The sequence below is a fragment of the Neophocaena asiaeorientalis genome, unplaced genomic scaffold (assembly GCF_003031525.2).
Source record: "Neophocaena asiaeorientalis asiaeorientalis breed wild unplaced genomic scaffold, Neophocaena_asiaeorientalis_V1.1 scaffold39, whole genome shotgun sequence".
NCBI classification, from domain to species: domain Eukaryota; kingdom Metazoa; phylum Chordata; class Mammalia; order Artiodactyla; family Phocoenidae; genus Neophocaena; species Neophocaena asiaeorientalis.
In genome coordinates, this window is record NW_020175670.1 from 4,758,234 (window position 1) to 4,779,476 (window position 21,243).

Consider the following 21,243-nt stretch of genomic DNA (forward strand, 5'->3'; position numbering starts at 1 on the left):
AGATGAGGAATGCAGATGAATATCTTTTATGCTATGGTATCCATTTTGTTTGATTTTAAAAATATTTTTTCTAGCAATGTTATGAGTTTTCCTTTCATTTTATATTTACATAGGAAAAAAGGTCGATTTGCAAGAAGAATAAATAAATAGATTACAAGTGTAATGTGGATCAGGCACAACCTGCAAGGGCAGAAAATCCTGTCTGCCCCCAACGCTTTTCCTACAGTTAGGTTCTTCTGTTCAGACCTCCAGACCATTTTTTAATTCTCTATGTATGTATGGGGGAGTAGCTAGAGTCTGAAATCCCCAAAAGGCATCAGGGAAGCAGGCATTTTTGGGCTCCACCAGGCATACAGCATCTCAGCATCTTAAGGCCAGGGGTTGTGTCTTATTCACTGTTGAATATCCAGTGTCTGCAGAGTGCTTGGCACATAGTAGGTGCACAACCACTATTGGTTGAGTAGATGATAGATGAACCAGAACTAGAAGTGGTAAAATTTTCACTCTACAGTCAAATCCAAATTTAGGTTTAATTTTTAAAGTTGGAATATCACCACATAAAGTATCCAGTATGCAAGTCAGTTGTACTCTATCTTGGTGACCCATCAGAATCACCTGGGGACCTTTTGAAGATACAGATGCCTGAGCCCTGTTCCCAGAGACTGAGATTTATATGACCTGGTATCTATTAAATTCTAAAGGGTAACCAAGGTTGAGGACAAGAGGTACAAAAGATGACTTTTAGACTGTGCCTGAAAACAAACTAAATTGATATGAAAGAGATGAGACTCCAAACAAAGAAGAAATTTAATAAAAACAAGATGTTAAAACCCATTATATCAGAATAATAATTTTCTTGTTTCCTTGTTATTCAAGTTCAGAGGCATCAGAAGTACCATTACTGTAAAACAGGTAAATATCGGAAAGAGAATGTGGAGTAAGTTACAAATAAGCAAGCTCATGTACGGCAAACTAAAACCTAACTGCAAAGCTTTATAACAGATATCTATACTACATTTTTCTTTTAAATGTATATAATTTTTATAAAAATTAGCCATTTAAAATAAATTTTAAAAGATGTTGAAAGAATATATACACCACTTATTATTAATAGAGAGGTAGGTTTCAGTGACTTTTTCTCTCTTGCTCTATTTCTATGTTTTTTATTTATATATTTTATGTATACTTACACATACTATTTGATAGATTTGTTACATATTTCCATGTATATCACTGTAAATACACATTAAAAATAAATAGCTATAGGCTGAATGTTTGTGTCCCCCCAAAATTCATATGCTGAAACCCTAACCCCCCAAGGTAATGGTATTGGGAGCTGGGCCTTCTGGGAGGTGATTAGGTCATGGGGGTGAAGATCTCATGAATGGGACTAGTGACGGTATAAAAGAGACTCAGGACCCTTGGCCCTTCTGCCAAGTGAGGGCACAGCAAGAAGACAGCCGTCTGTGAGTCAGGAAGTGGGTTCTCACCAGAGGCTGACTGTCAGCGCCTTGCTCTTACACCTCCCAGCTGCCATAACTGACAGAAATAAATTTCTGTTGTTTATAAGCCACCAAGTCTGTGGTTTTCTGTTATAGCTGCCCAAGTGGACTAACACAGACATCTTTCTATATGTAGTTACATTTTTTTTTACAATGAACATGTATTATATTTGTATTAAGAAAAAAAAATACAGATCAAAGGTAGGAAACAAGATCAGGAGAGAAAATAAATCTTCATTGCAAAATGGTGCCACCATAGCAGCCAGCAGTAACATGAAGCCACGTGAATCGTGGACTTAACGGCTTTAGTCCACCTCACCTTTTGTGACAGCACCAGTTCCACCTTTCCACTCATTTCGTTTTCCGGTTTTTTCTGGTCTTTCTCTTCTGGCACCTCGTTCTTCACCTGGGGGCTGGAGGAAAGCTCCACAAAGGCCACGGTCGGGCTGGATCGAGTCACAGTTGATGTAAAATACTGTGGCTCTGAAATGGAGTTACATTCAGAAACATAAAGAACAAGATGAAAACCATATAAAGGCTCGTTGGTCCTGCCATGCCAGGAAGTACACTGAGTACATATCTTGCCCGGGGCAACACAGAGCTGGATTACAGTGTGATGAGAGGTACAAAAGAGCTTCAGGTACTAGAATTCTCTAGGCTCTTTCAAGATATTATTAAAAAATAAAGCAACATAAAACACATCAAAGAACCCCACTATGAAAAACTTAAGTTCTGAATAAGAGTCCCAGTTTACATATGAATAACACTACATGAAACAAAATGCTGGCAGGAAATATTACGAGAGGTGGGTTGGACAGGTGAACATTTATAGATAATTTCCATCCAAACTTCTTTCCAAATGAGGGGCAGCCTGACTCTTCCTTTTGTATTTCAATGTTCCTTTTTAACATCATGTTTTCATAATTGGAATGTGTTAGGGATTGTGTGGTTAAAATCAATATAATGCAATGAAAATTAAGTGTTCTCGGGTATACAAAGAAGAATTTGGTACAGTCTAAAGTGGGTGGAAAAGTCACCACCTGAGGGGGCATATCAGAATGTGGAGGTACAGTCTAGTTTGAAAAAGTATTCACTAAAATTTTTAGTAATGACTTTTAATTTACTTTACAATGCCATTTAAAAAAAACTTGGTATTAGAAAAGGGTGAGAGGTTTTCATGTTTATCAAAAGAAAAAATGTGTTAAAAATATCGAGAAATATTACTTTAGGGAAGAGTGGGTTTCTATTCATACTCACTGTTCATATTTGTGGCATTACTTTATTCTTTCAAACTATTCATTGGGTTTACCACTTCAGCATATTTTTTTTAGCACGAACCCATGTCCCCCGCATCGGCAGGCGGACTCTCAACCACTGCGCCACCAGGGAAGCCCTCAGCATCTATTTTTATGATATATTTTTAATCTGTCTTATCTATTGTTGTTACTGTGTGTTAAATATAACCCTCAGTTTTTAGCATTATTGATTAGGGGAAATATAACTCTCTTATGATGACGGAGATAAACTTTCAACAAAATGAGGGCTTCCCAGGTGGCGCAGTGGTTGAGAATCCACCTGCGATGCAGGGAACATGGGTTCGTGCCCCGATATGGGAAGATCCCACGTGCCGCAGAGTGGCTGGGCCCGTGAGCCATGGCCGCAGGGCCTGCGCGTCCGGGGAGAGGCCACAACAGTGAGAGGCCCGCGTACCAAAAAAGAAAAAACAAACGAAGTAAGGCAGCAAAAAGCATGGGTTCCTGTTTTTTTTTTTTTACAGCAAGATAAATCACTTGGTCAGAATTTCCCCCAGGAAGTCACTAGGTGGCAGCACAACCACACCAGTCACAGAGCCTCATTCACTACCTTTTTTATTTTCATTCTCTTAAGAGTTATCACGCTTTACCTTAAAACTAGTCTGTTATAAAAACAAACCTGAGGAGGCAACTTCTGTATTCCCTTTTTCTGTTTTTTCACCATCATTCTCATCTTCTTGACTGTTTGTTTCAGTTTCTTCAGTCGTTGCCTAAAAGAAAGATATTTTTCCACCTTGAACACATTATCCCTTTGAAGGTTCTAGAAGGTAAAGGATTTCTTTCTCTTTTTTCCAGTAGTAATTTTCAGGCCAACGAGGTGAGCTGCCTATATGAATTCACTCTTTTCTATTTCCAGTGGTGAAAGGCTGGGTTTGTCGGAAAGAGACGTTCCGTGAAGGAGAACGTAAGTGCTGGAGCAGAACCATGTTATGAGGGCACACAACCCCACTACCTCCCCACCTCCTCTGACTGCCTCTTTTTCCTTCCTTTCACTATCAGTTTTTCAAAATCATAGTTACCACTCTCTTGCTTCCAAATGGCTTTACAGTTGGCTTAGGGTCATATCACCAGTGAAAAAAATATTTTTTTCAAGTTGCAATTAACCTCTCAGTAGCTTGTCTTCAGCACAGATGCTGGTGGCTCTTAGCACTGTGCATTTTATTCTTGAAGTTCTCTCCCTTTCTGGGCTCTCAACAACTTTCTGTTACCCAACTTCTCATATTCCACACACCCCCCCCCCATCATTTCTGAAAGAAACTGAAGAAGACACAAAGAAATGGAAAGATATCTTGTATTCGTGGACTGGAAGAATTAATATTGTTAAAATATCCCCATTACCCAAAGCAATCTACAGATTCAATGCAATCCCTCTAAAAATTCCAATGGCATTTTCCACAGAAATTGAAAAAAATAAACCCTAAAATTCATATGGAAATACGAAGGACCCCAAATAGCTAAAGCAATCTTGAGCAAGAAGAACAAAACTGGAAGCATCACATTTCCTGATTTTAAACTATGTTACCAAGCTACATTAATCAAAACAGTTTGGTACTGGCATAAAAACAGACACATAAATCAATGGAAAAGAACATCCAGAAATCAACCCACACTTTCATGGTCAACTAATTTTTGACAAAGGCACCAAGAATACAAAATGGGTAAAGGATAGACTTTTCAGTAAATGCTGTTGGGAAAACTGGATATCCACATGCAAAAGAATGAAATTGGACTCTTACCTTACACCATACACCAAAATCAATGTCTAAATGGATAAAAGACTTAAAAGTATGACTGCAAACCATAAAACTCCTAGAAGAAAACAGGGGGAAATCTCCTTGGCATTGGTCTTAGCAATGATTTCTTGGATTTGGCACCAAAAGCTCAGGCAACAAAAGCAAAAATAAACAAGTGGGACTACATCAAACTGAAATGTTTCTGGACAGCAAAGGAAGCAAATAACAAAATGAGAGGGCAATCTATGGAATGGGAGAAAATATTTGCAAATCATACATCCAATAGGGGATTGATATCCAAAATACAAAAGGAACTCTTACAACTCAATAGTAAAATACATCAAATAAACCAACTTAAAAATGGGAAAAGGACCTGAATAGACATTTTCCCAAAGAAGATATACAAATGGCCAACTGAAGTCATATACATGAAAAGATGCTCAACATCACTAATCACCAGGGAAATCAAAACTACAGTGAGATATCACCTTATATCTTTTAGGGATTGTTATTATCAAAGTCAAAAGAGGGACTTCCCTGGTACAGTGGTTAAGAATCCGCCTGCCAATGCAGGGGACGTGCGTTCGAGCCCTGGTCGGGAAGATCCCACATGCCGCAGAGCAACTAAGCCCGTGCACCACAACTACTGAAGCCCACGCACCTAGAGCCTGTGCTCCGCAACAAAAAGGAGGCACCGCAATGAGAAGCCTGCTCACTGCAACCGAGAGTAGCCCCCGCTCGCCGCAACTAAAGAAAGCCCGCGTGCAGTAACGAAGACCCAACGCAGCCAAAAAATAAATTAAAAAAAAAAAAAAAGTCAAAAGATGGCAAGTGTTGTTGAGAATGTGGAGAAAAGGGAACCATTGTACACCGATGGTGGGAATATAAATTGGTACATTATGGAAAACAGTATGGAGGTTCGTCAAAAATTTAAAATAGAACTATTATATGATCCAGCAATTCCACTTCTAGGTGTATATAGCCAAAGGAAATGAAATCAGTATCTCGAAGAGATATCTGTACTCCCATGTTCACTGCAGCATTATTCACAATAGCTAAGATATGGAAACAACCTAAATGTTGATGGATGACTAGATAAAATATGTATATATTATTCATACATTCTGATATGTAAATATTACCATTATATGCACAAATATCAATATTATACACACATATATAATGGAATATTATTGAGCCTTTAAAAAGAAGAAAATCCTGTCATTTGTGACAATATGCATGAACCTGGAGAACATTATGCTGAGTGAAATAAGTCAGACACAGAAAGACAAATATTGCATGATCTCAGTTATATCTGGAATCTACAAAATTAAAATTAAAAAATGCCAGACCCGTAGTAACAGAGAGTAGGATGGTAGCTACCAGAGGCTGGGGCATGGGGGAAAAGTGAAGGGGAAAAAAAAAAGTAAAATGATAGTTGCCTGGGTCTGAGGGGAGGGGGCCATGGGGAACTATTGTTTAATGGGTACAGAGTTTCAGTTTAGCAAGATGAAAAGAGTTCTGGAGACGGATGGTGGCAATGGTTGCACAATATGAATGTACTAAATACTACTAAACTGTACACTTAAAAATGGTTAAGATAGTAAATTTTATGTTTCACTTTACCACAATTAAAAATTGGAAAAAAATTTGTAAAAAAAAATTATTTGCAAATTTTCAAAGTTAAAAAAAAGACACAAGGAAACTTTAAGCCACTAGCCTTTCAAGCTGCTAAAGAATTTTATAATAGCATCTAGTGGCAAAGACATGCTTTTTCTTTTGGAGGACGGGGTAGTTTTGACATCTTCATAACTAGATGAGCTCTAATGACGGATAACAGTGTATCAATTCTGGAAGAACATAATATTAAATTAACATGCACCTTTAAAACCTTAGGAAGGAAATAAGCATCATATTTATACTACTTAATGGATTTTGTAACTTTTAAATACATCAGGAAGCCTGAATTGAAGCCCTTTAAGAGACTTAATGAGTAGAAATGGTTAAATAAACCAAAGTCTCTTTTATTATAGTGAAGTTACATATATATGTTCTCTGTGTGTGTGTACACTGTTATATGAACAACTGACATGAGAGTAGTATTTGAAGACCCACCAGCCTAGTATTACAACAGAATAACCTGGGTTTAATAATTTAAAGTGTCCCCCACACACATAGAAGTATTAATACATAGTGTTTTTTGTTTTATGATGTTAATATATAAATAGTCAGAGATACTGATTTTTAATATATAAAATACTGTCTGAAATACTGATTTTCACGTTTTCTCCCCAAATGGATTAGATTATGGAAAACTATCTGAGGTTGGGAAACAAATTTGCAGTTAAATATTGATGTATGATGCTCTTGAGAACACTGGTGTTTCCAGTGACTGGGAAATAAATAACTACAAAAACAGCCAAAGCCTTCCCAGCCCAAACATGAACAAAGAAATGGACATATTTTATTAAATCTTAGATGCCATCAAGTTTAAGTTGTATTATTTTAGGTACTACTAAGAAAGAAAACAAACTACTAAACAAACTAAATAGGACACACTACTGATTATAAGACATATCCTGAAAAAAAAAAAAAGACATGTCCTGATTTAGAGATGCTGAAGTGTGGCAAGTGTGCCCCTTGGAATCAATGAAATAAGATAATTCATGAAGTCCTTTAGACATAATTTTTAAAAATTTATCTATTTTATTTATTTATTTTTGGCTGCATTGGGTCTTCGTTGCTGTGCGCAAGCTTTCCCTAGTTGTGGCGAGCAGGGGCTACTCTTTGTTGCGGTGCGTGGGCTTCTCATTGCCGTGTCTTCTCTTGTTGCAGAGCACGGGCTCTAGGCGCACAGTCTTCAGTAGCCGTGGCACGTGGGCTCAGTAGTTGTGGCACACGGGCTTAGGCTCCGCAGCATGTGGGATCTTCCCGGACCAGGGCTCGAACCCGTGTCCCCTGCATTAGCAGGCGGATTCTTAACCGCTGCGCCACCAGGGAAGCCCTAGACATAATTTATAACGCAGAAGAGACAAAGTCCTCAAGCACTACTTCAATAAGGATGATTTCTCTAGCACACCTCATTTCAGTAATATTTTACTTATGCATGACTAATGCAGAACTTCGATTTTCAAGAATACTCATGTTTCTGGATGCATTTCTATGTGGCTTAACACTCAAATACTGAACTCCCAGATGACCCAATTTATCTTCCCTTAAAATTATGTTTTAAAGGTTATACACTGTTGTCACTGTAGCCATGGTCAATATTTACTAGATTTCCCACATGTCAGCACTCGATGTGGATTATCTTTCTTAGTCCTCAGAGCAAGCTTGTAAAGTATGCACCAATATGATTCCCTTTATACAGGTGAGGAAGCTGAGGCCCAGGAGGCTAAGTCACTTACCCAGAGTCACATTGCTAGTAGGCAGGGGAGGTAGGAACCCTGACCTGTGCTGGTAACCTCAATGCTCCAACATCTGGACTTGGAGTCACACCCACTGCCAACTTCTCCCCAGATATTTAAAGGTTTTGACCCATAAGATGCAATCCAGAACCTGAGTGTCCCAAGTTTATTGCTGAAATGATTAAAACTGCCCTTTCCATGCCCTTTCCCTCTCATCCATTCTACCTCATCCTTTCCATTCTACCTCTCATCCATTTATTATGCAAAAGATGAGAACTCTCCAGGATCTCTCGGGACAGGGGTCAAGTTAGCCAAGTCTCCACTTCCCAGGGCAGCTTGAGACCAGACCACCCCCAGCCACCACCCCGTCTTGAGGCTTTTGATCCAGTCCAGGTTCTGAGGGGGGCAGGGACCCAGCATGGTATCTGACATAGAGCCAACATGTAATCCATGATAGGGGAGCGAATGTTAGATGCATTATTTACGAAATTTATACTGTCAAGCTTACTTTAAACGCATACTAGTCATCAAAATCAAGCTATTACTAACAAAATATTCAGGATAAATTAAGAGAAAAAGCAAGTTACAACAAAATTTGAATAACATGATCCCCCCAAAATCTTTTATATACACTGAGAAAAAGAGAAGGATGCACATTTTAAAAAATCTTAACTTCTGAGTGGCTGGAGTAATAACTAGTTTAAATTTTTTTTATGGTTTTCTATATTCTGCTATATATATATATATATATATATATAGACTATATATAATCAAGGGAAATCCCAAAGCCAGTTTAATTAACTTCTGTCTGATACTCCATTCTGAAGTCTTGTTACTTTTGTACTCACATCATTACTTCAAAGGTAATGAGTTCAAAATTGGCAGTTTTAACCAGTGCCGATGGACTCAGAGATTTGCCTGAAACGAACCTGTCTTGCTGGAAAATGTGCTTTATGGCCCACACTTTCCTTTGGTTATAGCTGAAAAGAGGAGAAGCCTTCCCTTCTCTAACTGGTAATACTGTCTCAAGAATGAAAATAAAAACAGATCCCTGGACATGAATGAATGAGAGCACAGAAAGGTTACAGGGGCCTAAGCCGGGAGTTGGCGTCCCCTTGACTAAGAACACCATCTAAACTGGCCCTGGTGCCAGACCGAGCCCTGAGGCCACAGGTGGGAGGTGGCAGTTTCCTGGCTTGAGAGGGACATGGTCTAGCCACAGATCTGCCTGGCTTTGGGCTGTTCTTTTAACAAGAACCTTACTGGTGAACCAGCCCAGAGAGCGTCTCTGTGGAATGAATTGGATATATGAAGCAGGAGAGGACAAATCGTCCTGAGACCCAGGGTCTGAGTGGTCCTGTTTCTAGGACAGAGGAGGTATGAAAGCTTGGACTGATCATTTAACCTCTACGGGTTGGAAGGTGTGATGTCCAAGGTCCTTACCTGAGCTGCTATTCGGTGACTCTGACTGATTGTCCGGCTCCAGTCCTGAAGAACTTATCTGGACGCAAGCCTGGAAAATCAGTCTATTTATGTCTTGGCACCAGGACCCAGGTACCACATATGCCATGCATATGTTTCCCTTTTTGCTTTTATATCACCAAATATCTATTTTCACTGGTTGAAAGAGGATCTACGTGGAGAATCAGCCTTTCCACTCCTTAAACTTTTTCTTTTTGCCTTAAACTTCTCCAGCCAACAATGTGCGGGTCTGACCCAGGTTTGATTTTTTTATTGTTCCTGATGTATACTATCTTGAAGTCTGTAAACGCTTTCAGACCTAAATATCTTTAATGACTTAATTAGAGTATTAAATCTAAGGCTCTTGCAACTACTTCTGGATGGAGTAAAACAGTTTCTAGAGAAATGTCTGTTGACATTTGACATCTAAAAGGAATCTGCAGTTGGTCACAGTTGTAAGGAAAACAGCACCTACTCAAATGCCTTCATCCTGCTCTCACTGCAAAATGAAATGTTTCAAGAAAGATCTGATTGTCTGTTTTCCTGGATCAGAAAACATTAGTAAAGTACTGAATTTTCAAGAGGAAGGCCTAGAGCTTTGTCAAGGTGGAAAGATCTTGTTACTTAGTTTGAGAAACGCAGATGAAGTTGTTTAGATCCCTCAGAGCTGAGTCTGGCCGTTGGCCCATGAGGGAGAATTGCCACAGACCCGGTGGGAGGGTGCTGCCAGCGCAGAGGGCATGCAGGACATCGGTTGGGATGAGCTGGCAAGAAGGCGCTGACAGGAGGTCAGAGGGTGAGAGTCCTGGGGGTTTAGGTGGCAGAGGGAAGCCAGACTTGGGAAAGAGTGAATAATAGGAGAACCAAAAAGAGCTGCTGGAAGAAGCGTGTGAGCATCTGCAAGGGCAATTGTCTTCTGGAAAAAGCTGTTCATGTCTGTTTGCTTCCTAGAGAATTACAGCTGGAGCTACTGACGGGCTGAGTTGGAAGACAACATGGAATTTATCCCATTTGTTTGAAATTCACATCTGTTCAATATGGTGATTCTGATGACCTTACTTTAACCTAAAAAACTTTGCACCTATCACCCTTTCAGGCTTCTGAAAAATATACGGTAACTTTCTTTCTCCCATTTGTTGAATGACAATGTTAAAACTAACTTAAGGGCACCTCTGTGAGTCACTGTGACATCATGCTAAGTGCTCTATACATATGAATTCTCACGATAACCATCAGATGCCGATACTATTATTATCCTTATTTTAAATATAAACTGAGGCTTGGGGGGGGTTGGTCTTTGACCTAGTGCATGGGGTACTTTAGGTATTTTAGGAAAGGGTCATTTTTGGCAACAACAAGGCAGGAAGAGATTCAAAGACAAGTATAGCTCGCAGTGGATCAAGAAAACACTAGACTATCTTGAAGGGAGACATTTCTCTGTAGGTCACTAAACAGGATAAATTAGTCCTTAGATTAAAAGACCTTCCAAATTCTTTTCCAATCCTGGATTCTACAAGTCTAGTATTTGTGCTATGATATGATTTTCTTACAGAAGCCAATATTTTTTTTTTTTTTTTTTTTTGGTACGCGGGCCTCTCACTGTTGTGGCCTCTCCCGTTGTGGAGCACAGGCTCCAGACGCACAGGCTCAGCAGCCATGGCTCACGGGCCCAGCCGCTCCGCGGCATGTGGGATCTTCCCGGACCGGGCCACGAACCCGTTTCCCCTGCATCGGCAGGCGAACTCTCAACCACTGCGCCACCAGGGAAGCCCAGAAGCCAATATTTTAAAATGCAAAAAAAAAAGTGAGTGTTAGATTTCCATTGGGAAATATCTCAGGGATAACTGGGTGGGGCCGTGGGAGCCCCGATCCCTCTGGGTGGAGTGTATGGCATCTAGTCACCCTCATCAACTCTTAGCCCTGTGATCCCCTCTTGAGGTCTTTGCTTCTGCTAGTCGCAATATGTGGAACAGCTTGCTTCCCCCCTCCATTCCAATGCAAATCCTACAAGTTGATTTTGAAACTCACATAAAACCTTCCCAACTAGACTAACTGCAGCCAACAATGATCTTACCCGTTCCTTGCCATTTTATGTCCCTCTAGGCTTCTAACCCTGTTTTCTAGCACTTAATTAAATATTATTTTATATACTTTGCTAGTTGCTTTATGAAAATTGCTCTCATAGCAAGTTTATGAGTTTCTTTTTCAATTTCAAAAATGGGCCACAGAGTAGGTCATTTACTCATGCTTATCAGGTAACGGACAACCATCGGCACAACGGCTATCATGATCTCATTACCTTAAAGGTGATTCAAATGAGGATGATCTGGAGTTTGTTAGTCTCAATAGATATAACCAGAGTATTAAAAATTAATAACAAGCCAAACTTAATTTAGGATCTATTTCTAAAGTAAGAGTCGATGGTCCCAAGAGTTTCTAATGAGAAAGATGAGGTAGAAGGAACCTGAAGACATGACGTCATACGCAAAAGTGGTTGTGCTGACCCAAGAGGCTGACCCTCCAACCTCACACCCCGTGGCCCATTGCAGTGTGGTGCCCACCCTTCTCCGCCACTCGGCCTCTCCATCTGAATTAATGCTCCTGCCTACTGGTACTGTGCCCTTTGAATAGTTCCAGCTCACCCTGAAGGAACTGTGACATTTTAGTGGTGGGTGAGGCTACTCCTTTGTAAAAAGTATATCTGTTGGGAATGCAGTTTTGGGAAGAAAGACACTATTTAAAAAGAAGAACACTATTCCTTTGACAGCCCCACAGAATGGGGCAAATGAATTAGAAACAGCAAATCAAGGCAAGCTGGTAAAAAGGCCTGGGAGGCTGTTGAGTGCAGCCTCCTGTTTTAAGCTGGTCACCATATTTTGCCATGACCAATGAATTCTACCATTTCAATGGGAATATACTGGCTGAAACACAGTCAAGAAATGCTTTTCCTGGAACATGGAGAAGGAAGTAAAACGAGGAGTAGGTTTAAAAATGGCTCTTAGGGGATCTCCCTGGTGGCGCAGTGGTTAAGAATCCACTTGCCAATGCAGGGGACACGGGTTCAAGCCCTGGTCCGGGAAGATCCCACATGTCACGGAGCAACTCAGCCCGTGCGCCACAACTTCGCTCACCACAACTAGAGAAAGCCCACGTGCATCGAAGACCCAACGCAGCCAAAAATTAATTAATTAATTAATGAAAAGAAAACGGCTCTTAGGATAACATATTATAAATGGAAAACTTTTGGTGTCATAAGTTGTAAGCGAGTATGAAGAGCGTTTTAGCTAAAATTTCATGAAGTGCAGCTAACAACGTGGCTCGAAGTCTGATATATACAGGTAGTTATCTACCCAGAAAATAACGTAGTAGCCCCTGACATGGTTAATTCAGGAGCCTAAAGTACTAGACATGAGGTAAATAAATGCTATGACCTCTTCAGAACCACTAGGGTTTATTGAACTAGAAATCACTCCAAACTAGGCAGTTTTTTCCAGAGTAAGAGACTCCCAGGCTCTTCCATGAGATTAGACCTCAGGCTGCCTAGGATCACGATGGTTTCCAGAAAAAAGTCCACAAGGCCGCCTTTTGATTAGGGCTTTCCTTGTTATACCGTATATACTTCTGAAATAACATGATTTCTTTCAGATCATCTAATTTTGCCTCTCTTGAAACTAGATACTTTTGGGGCAATGTAACCAATGTGACATCTTTCAACCCATCTTCTCTTTGCCATTAGAGAGTATAGCAGTACAACTACTGTTAAGGTGGAAAGTGCCTGGCAGTAAGAGACAATAGGCTATTTTCTTTTTATGTTGCTCATTGTAAAAATAAGAAAATTAGTAATTATTGAGAATGAGTATTTTTTAAGGGAGGTTTAGTAAAACCCCCTTTTCTTCTGTTTACGATTCCATATAGGATTGATAAAGCTTTTTCCCCAATGGGTTAGAAGCTTCGAACAAGACAGGTTAAATAGTTGGTGTGGGAAGTTTAGACCTTATACCATCTGGTCTCTTTACTTATTCCTTTAACTTCTGCTGGTAAAAAATCTATTCCACCAAGGGCAGGGTTCCTCCCAGATTCAAACAACAAAATGGTCAGAGGGCAGAGGTAAAGGTTGAGAATGGACACATGCCTGATAGCAGAGCCCTTAGGATTTGTTCTTGGAATTAATCTACTGGGCCTGACTAATCCCTGTGTACCTCTATTACGGGACCAGTGTGGCTCCTACACTGTTGCTTCTCCAAAGTACAGGGACAAAGAACTGTGCTCAACAGTATGTGCAAAGGGCCTGTGGCCTGATGGACAGAGTAACCAGATTGAGTCATGGAAAGGTACTTATGAAGGGAACTTAGGAAACACTCATCATTAAGTGTGGCAAAAGAAAAATAAGAACAGAATTACTAACTGTCCCAGAAGAGCAATCCTACCACTGCAATGTCTAATTAATTGGGGGAACTTATTTAAATTTAAGAGCATAAGTTCATGTTGACTCTACTAGTAAAGTTCCCACACTCCTAGCAGAACTCAGTCTTCCATCTCATGATAACTCATAAGAACTCTTCAGAGGTGGTAACATTCATGCAAATGAAAAGTAGAATTAAATTCCAGGTTGAGGGATTCAGCCTGTGCCTTGATCACAAAACTTTTCTCCTAGAGACCAGCAAACATGTTACCATGGTGAGGAAGTTATTTTGGTCCATTCCACTTTGAATCTCTTTCTAGGGCTTGAGCACTGCGAGGAAGAATTAAATCCTCTCATCTCCTCTGCGAAAACATATTTTATTCTTCAAAAGACAAATCCTGGAGATAAGAAAAATAATATCTAGTCCTCTGGATGGGTTTAGCTAGCTGGGTCATTTAACTTAGCCCTGGAGCTGGAAGACGAGTTTCCCTCTGGACCAAACTTTTCTAGGTGCTGGGGGAAAAAATCGTGACAGTTTCCCCCATCCTTTATAATTCCAACCCAAACACTGTAAATTAAAACCGCAGAAATCAGCCTCTGGTGAGAACAGATAAGGCTGAACAGAGTCCGATTCTACCCCAAAAGCCGGCCTGTATCTGTGGTACTGACAGTTGGGGTTTGATCAGCAAAACCAGCACAAACCCTGGTGAGAGATCTAAGAAAAAGTGTAATCTTCTTGATGACGTTTTATACTCCAAATAAGCAAATCTAATGTTATTTTGAGTTCTCTCTTCTGCTATTCTTGAATTACCCTACATTTTTCAGCTTGGCCATTCAATAGTACTTCTAATTACACTGGATTTCAGGGGCTAAACCAATAAAAAAATTAATTTGATTTTTAATGAGTTTTTTCAAACTAATAAGAAAGATGCCCTTTTATACATATTGTCAAGGATGGAAAGTCAGGTTCTGGTGGCACCAGTTATTTTCAAATTATTTTAACAAGTCTGATGGGGTCCTGAAAAGACAGAAATGAAGGTATTTCAGAGATTTATTTCTTTTTCTATAACACTAGACACCAATCGCAGGGGGACAAGAAAAAGGTTTTTACTCATAACACATGACACCTTCTGTTATATTCCTCTGTTAGGGCTGAACTGTGTCCTCCCCCCTATTTATATGTGGAAGTCCTAAACTCAACTACCTCAGAATGCGACCTTATTTGGAAACAGGATTTTTACCGATGTAATTAAATTAAGACGAGGTCATACTGGAGTGGAGTAGGTCCCTAATCCAGTATGACTTGTGTCCTTATAAAAAGGGGAGATTTGGACACAGACAACACACAGGGAGAGTGTCATGTGAACATCAAGGCAGAGATCAGGGTGGTGCATCTACAAGGCAGAGAATGCCAAAGACTGCCAGCAAACCACCAGAAGCCAGGACCAGATTCTCCCTCATAGACACCAGAAGGAACCAACCCTGCCAACACCTTGACTTTGGACTTCCAGCCAGCAGGACCATGAGACAATTAATATCTGTTGTGTAAGCCACTCAGTTCGTTTCACTTCGTTATGGCAGCCCTAGCAAACCAATACACCTTCCTAGAAAGAAATGATCGTTATCAGGACCTACTTATTTTTTAAAAAATAGATTATTTCACATTGAAATTATCCCGAAGAGGAAAAAGAAAAAGTTTGCTTCTTACCGTCAGCTCTTGGGGAAGAGAACTTGGCTTCTTTATGTTGATCTCAATGCTACTGTTGTCTTGTTTCAGCTCCATGGGGGACCCATGCACTCTGGCCACACCTTCAAACATCTGGGATTTGGTCAACGAGGGGGCAAGTGCCACGGGGGGACACTCTCTTTCCTTCTCCTCCTCGTCAACGTGAACCGTCTCTCCATTCATGGTGACTTTCCCATCTACCTGTAAAAACCGGAATGAACAAGAACATGTTATTCCCCAGCAAAAGACTATAACAAAATAACACGTTCAGAATCACCTTAAATCATTAGCATTTAATAATCACGGTCTAACAAAGAATAAGGTCTTTTATATGCTTCGGTCAGTTCTAGAAACTAGGGCTCCTCTAAATGCCATCTTTGAAAGCTTCTTTAAAAGGTGGTCTGCCTTCTCAGGCTGCTTCACGCTAGACTACGTTTCATGTTCACCTTACTGTGGGTCTGCTTTTATTTTGCAGTATAGAAAATCAAGGGCATATTTGGGTTCCAGTAATTTTTCATTTACTTTCTGACTGCTAATCCACAACTTTGAGACTTTTTTTTTTTTCCGATCAGCGTATTAAATTAGGCGGAGCTCATCTTAGATCAGGAATATTTCACAGGTTATCCTGTCATGGTCAGGAGCAACGGGTACTTTTTGGAAGCTATCACGGAGGGCAGGGAACCTGGTGCTATGCTATGTGACAGTAAATCCCTATTTCTAGTTAACCGGACCATCCCAGTTTCTTCAAAAAAAGAGGCCATGCCTATTGAGATATTTTTGTTTTGCACCCATGTCTAGGGAGGGTGGTGGGAGCGAGAAAGAAGGAGTGACAGTGGTTAGCCTGGCTTATGAAAAGGCATCTAGAAATCTCTGTCTTAAGGTCTGACAGTATGTAGCATGGTCCTGAAAAGAAGCTCTGCAGTGAGACGGCCTCAGAGTGAGTCCTGGCTCTACTACTTAACTGCCATGTAATCTTCAACCTCGGTTTCCTCACCTTTATGATAACAGTATTCCTTAATGATGCTGTTACGGTGATTTTACGGATTAATATATGCACAGAATTTAGAACAGTATCTGACACATTGTAAGTATGTAAATACTGGCTGTTCTTCTTACTAAACCTTCTAAAATCTTTTAAAAGGACTAACAGAAGGGCAGATGCTAGTTATAGTTTATTTACCCTAAGTCAGTGGCTTGCACGTCTATTGTCTGTGATCCATGAAGTTGAAATCAAGACTGAACGCACACACGTAAAGATAACTGAAACGAAGTTTTGCAAAATAATATTTACCTTTTTTTATGTGTGATGCACTAGGCTGTTTTTTAAACATTGTATTCTATTCTACCTCCTTTTTTTTTTTTAAAAAAAAGAATGCTGATTCCAAACCACTCAATTGATTTCATAACCTAGCAACAGGTGGCAACTCTCAAGTTTGAAAACACTGCCTTAAACCATTTTACTTGCTCTTCCATTACTCGTAAATCTGTTGTACTAAGAAACTGAGCCTGTATTCCGTCTCCCGCGCCCACCTCCCCCCCACAACACACACACACACACACACACACACACACACACACACACACACACACCCCTTAGCTTCAGTTCTGGCATTATCTGGCAACAACTGTTCCATTTACATACTACCATACTAGTGGGTCCACCCACTCAACGGTGGGGCTGTGAACAGGGCTGACAGCCATCAAGACCTACGATGAGTTGAGGGCTCATTGGTGAGCCCCAGCTTTGAAAGGATCTCTATCCAGTTCCTCAATCCACCTCTCCTGAGGCCTCCACACTGTCTTGCCACAATGGCAAGGGACTGGGTTTTCTCAGGGCCAAAGTCTTGCCACGAAGTCATCTATCCTAATTCTTCTGTTTAAATGATCATACTGCGCTGTTTATATTAAGGATAGGAAGCGGACATCTGGATTACTGATCAGCTGCCTTGGATACCAACTTAAATGTATTCCCTATCCCTGTGCTGGGCCACCTCAACATCAAACCTTCCTTCATGAAATCGCAGACAGTACATCACCGTGGGCCCTAGGTGAAGGACAGCTGCTGAGGTACTTAGGTGGCCTGCCGAGCACATATGATCATGTGTATATCTGTGTGTGCATGAGTCTGCATGATGAGTAGCTCATCTTCTTAGGAAAAACTTAGTGTGTTTATTCAATAAACAGTTGCTGAGTGCCTAGGCACCTATGCCAGGCACTCAGGATGAAGCTATGAACAACAAGGACACAGTCCCTGCCCTTCGAGGGATAAACATCTCAATTCAACCCAGATGAGACAGCCAGGACATTTTTCTTTTGTTTCATCAAAGCCTAAGGCACAGATTTTGAAGATACATTCAGAGTTATCTAAGCGAAAGTCAGAAAGTGTGGTTTGGTTCCCTCTGAAATTCAATAGGAAGATACATGGCATCCCACTGCTCAATTAGTTTAGTTTAGCAAACTTTCTTTACAGTCACATGTCCGTGTCTGCTACTGATGAATTCCACCTGTCTTCTATTATGAACCCATGTGGTGTGCAGGGACAATCAGAACTGATTTTTCTTTATAGTCAACATAGCTTGAGACAAAGGATGAGCACTTCCTCCTGATGTGAGGGAAAATACTAGAATTTGAGGAAGAAAAAAGACGTTTGACTGTCTTAGATTCTTCGGTTCTGGTACATCACTTTATACATTCATTGGCAACCCCTCCATCCCCCAAAACAACATACTTTCTTCCCACTTAAAAAATTTTTAAAAATCTGTCTCATCTGAGAACCAAGTACATCCCATGTATTCCTTGTATTCTTATTTTTTTGTATTGTAGCATCTTTTTAGATATGATGGTAGTTTCTTCCTAAAAGAGAGGTAGCTGTATATACTTCTATTTAAGCCAAAGGCAACCAAAATTTTATTTTGAGGAATTTGCAATACCTCCAGATAGCTGGAGACACCTAGGGTGCTGCTAAATTAGGGTTTGTTATGACTACTATAGAGAGACCATGCCATCATATCCAACTATGAAACAGACATTGCTCATGGAGATGACTCAACCACCAATCTCACGGAAGCCCTTCAGTATTAAAAACAGGAATTGAGGGGAATCATCTACCCCTGAACTATTTGCAAACCAAATCTCAGAGACACATAAACTTCACAATCATACATGTTAACACATTTTGCTTTTGTCTGATAAAAACAATTGCATCTTCTTGAGACAAGATGCTTCCTTCCAGTGATTACCTGGGGTTCAGTTTTGGTTCTACCCTTAAGGAACTCATCCTACCTTGAAGGTCTTCAGGACCTCTTGAGAGTTTTTGGGCTGGGAGTAAGGCTTGGGTGTCAGCATAGGCACTGCTTTGGGAGTGACAGTTTTGCTTGGAGACCCACTGCCTGCTGACATGCTGGTGTCCAGTACACTGGTACGAGCGATGGTGGTTTCCACGGTGGCAGTGAATTTGGGTGGAGACAGTGACTGTTGCCGCAGGTATTTCATGGGGTTGGGGTCATTCAGGAAGGAGGATAAGTTTGGCTCTGTTGAATGGCTTCTTTCCAGAATTTTTGGCATCTCCAAGCGTTCAAGAACAGCTTCGCTGATGGTGAACCTCTCGATGTACTGTTGGAGGATCCTTTCCGCCTCCTCCTGGGACCGTGCATTCTTGTATGCCTCATGCAACTCCCTCTCTCTCCGCTCCCTAAAGGATGGGCATGGGAGGGGAAGCAAGAACAAAGGCAACAGTCACAGGAATTGCAAAGCAGACCTTGGTAGAGCTGAAGGAAAGTATACAAACAGGAAGTATAATATTGGTGTCAGAGCCGTGGTGATAACCAACAATTTTTAGGAAAAGCACATCTAGATAATACTGTACATTCAACAACAAGAACAACCACAGAAAGAACCCACTTTTCCTGGACAATTTCCCTGTAGGTTTTGATGCTTTTCCTTCGTTCACTTGTCCCATCCTCTCCAGCCAGTAACTTCTCCATTTTTTTCCTTTCTTCCTCTTTCTTGATTAAGTCCTGAGAAGCACTTCTTCTACGGCTCTTCCAACGAGCCAGGTCCTGCAGGGGTGGGGGGGAGGGAGATAGAACATTTTTCTTCAGGCTTGCACATAATTCCATTTCTACTCTTCAGGGTTGAGTAAGCACTGACTATCGGCCAGGCTAAGACATTCCTGTACATCCAATGTCAGTCTGGTTGGAACAGGACTACCTCGAAGGCAGGAACCCTTCAGAAATACCTACATTATCCATAGCAGGGCAGCGCATTTATTTAAACACGGTAATGTAAAATTTGTGATCAAATTCCATGTCAGTTGCCAAATTTTAAAGTATTGCCTCAGAGGGTATTGTAAGAAACTTCATTTCTTGCTATTTACAACCTCTGCATTGTGAATGGACTCGCTGACAACAGAATGGTAGGAATGAACCACAGACCTACAATTCCCTCAGGGAAGGAAGAAAAGACAGAAAAAAAAAATTGGCTTTGGGGTCTTACAAAACCAACAATTCTGTATGTATTAAGTCATCTGATCCTTTCAAGAACCTCACCACAAATCCTATGGGCAGTTAGAGCATAATGTTGAGGACTTAGGATTCTGGAGTCAGACGGGTGGGAGCGCGGCTGTGAGAAACAATCCTAGCTCTATCTCTTCCACGCTTTGGAATCTCAGGCGCGTTCCTTAGCCTCTCTGCACCTCAGTTTCCTCATCTCTAAAACAGAAATGGTAATAATACCTACTCTTACAAGCCTGTTGTGAGGGTTAAATGAGGTAGTGCACATAAGGTACACAGACATAATTATTACCACATTTTATCAACTTTAGAAAAGTTAACTTTTTTGACTAAAGGTAGAGTCAAATCTGCAGTAGCCACCTCAGAGGGCTCTGTGAGGATGAAGTAATCCACTCTTCCTCCTCTCATCCCTATCTTTAGGCTTCTCCCCTGCCCTGGCTCTTTGCTCCTAGCACACAGATGATCCCAAGGCCCCCATCAGGCCCTGGAGCCTTCCTTACCGGTTACAATCCTGGCTCTCTTGCTCACTAGCTGTGTGACTTTGGACAAGTTACTTAGCTGTTCTGGGACTCATCTGTAGAACTGAGGACAATCATAGTTGCTAGCTCATTGAATTATTGAGAGGATTAAAGAATGATTACACGCAAGGTACTTAGAACAGTACCTGTTACTGGTACGCTTTCGATGTTGGCAATTATCATTGTCATCATCATTATTATAATCGATTCCAAATATATAGTCTCAAAAGACAGTCCCTCCTCAATTCTGCATCCCGTGCCAGTTGCCTCCCTTCTGCTCCCCTCTTTTTTGTGGCCAAACTTCAGCAAGGGTACTTTCCCTCATGCCCACATGGACTGTGTCACCGTTTGAAGCCCTCTAGGGGCGCCCTTCCTCTGCATGGCTTTCCAGCCCAAGTCTGATTTTCCAGCCCCGCTTGATTTTCTGCTCCAGAGGGCCTCTGGCCCAGCGGGCCGAGCAGTCTCCCCGCTGCCCACGGCCCTGCACGGCACTCACATCTTGCCATTTGTCATCCTCTTCCCGCAGCTGGTTGTTTATCAGCTGCAGCTGCTCCTGGCGGGCCCTGCTGTGCGGCTGCACCTTGGCCTCCTCCTCACACCGCATGTCGAACATACTCGTGCTCCTGCGTGTGGAGAGAGCAGACGACGGTGGACAGGGATCAGTGCTCCG

At 41.1% G+C, this 21,243-nt stretch overlaps 1 protein-coding gene across 8 annotated transcripts in view; it reads right to left on the reverse strand.

Annotated features, from left to right (window-relative positions):
* LIMCH1 (LIM and calponin homology domains 1) overlaps nucleotides 1-21,243 on the reverse strand; it is a 332,153-nt gene that overhangs the window by 35,443 nt on the left and 275,467 nt on the right. For all 8 annotated transcript variants that reach the window (XM_024731734.1, XM_024731731.1, XM_024731732.1 and 5 more), the window contains 6 exons: nucleotides 21,070-21,196; nucleotides 19,445-19,602; nucleotides 18,827-19,235; nucleotides 15,527-15,745; nucleotides 3,435-3,525; nucleotides 1,822-1,985 (listed from right to left, as the gene is read on the reverse strand). In XM_024731734.1, coding sequence (XP_024587502.1) covers nucleotides 1,822-1,985; nucleotides 3,435-3,525; nucleotides 15,527-15,745; nucleotides 18,827-19,235; nucleotides 19,445-19,602; nucleotides 21,070-21,196 — 1,168 coding nt within the window. The remainder of the gene's footprint in view (nucleotides 1-1,821; nucleotides 1,986-3,434; nucleotides 3,526-15,526; nucleotides 15,746-18,826; nucleotides 19,236-19,444; nucleotides 19,603-21,069; nucleotides 21,197-21,243) is intronic.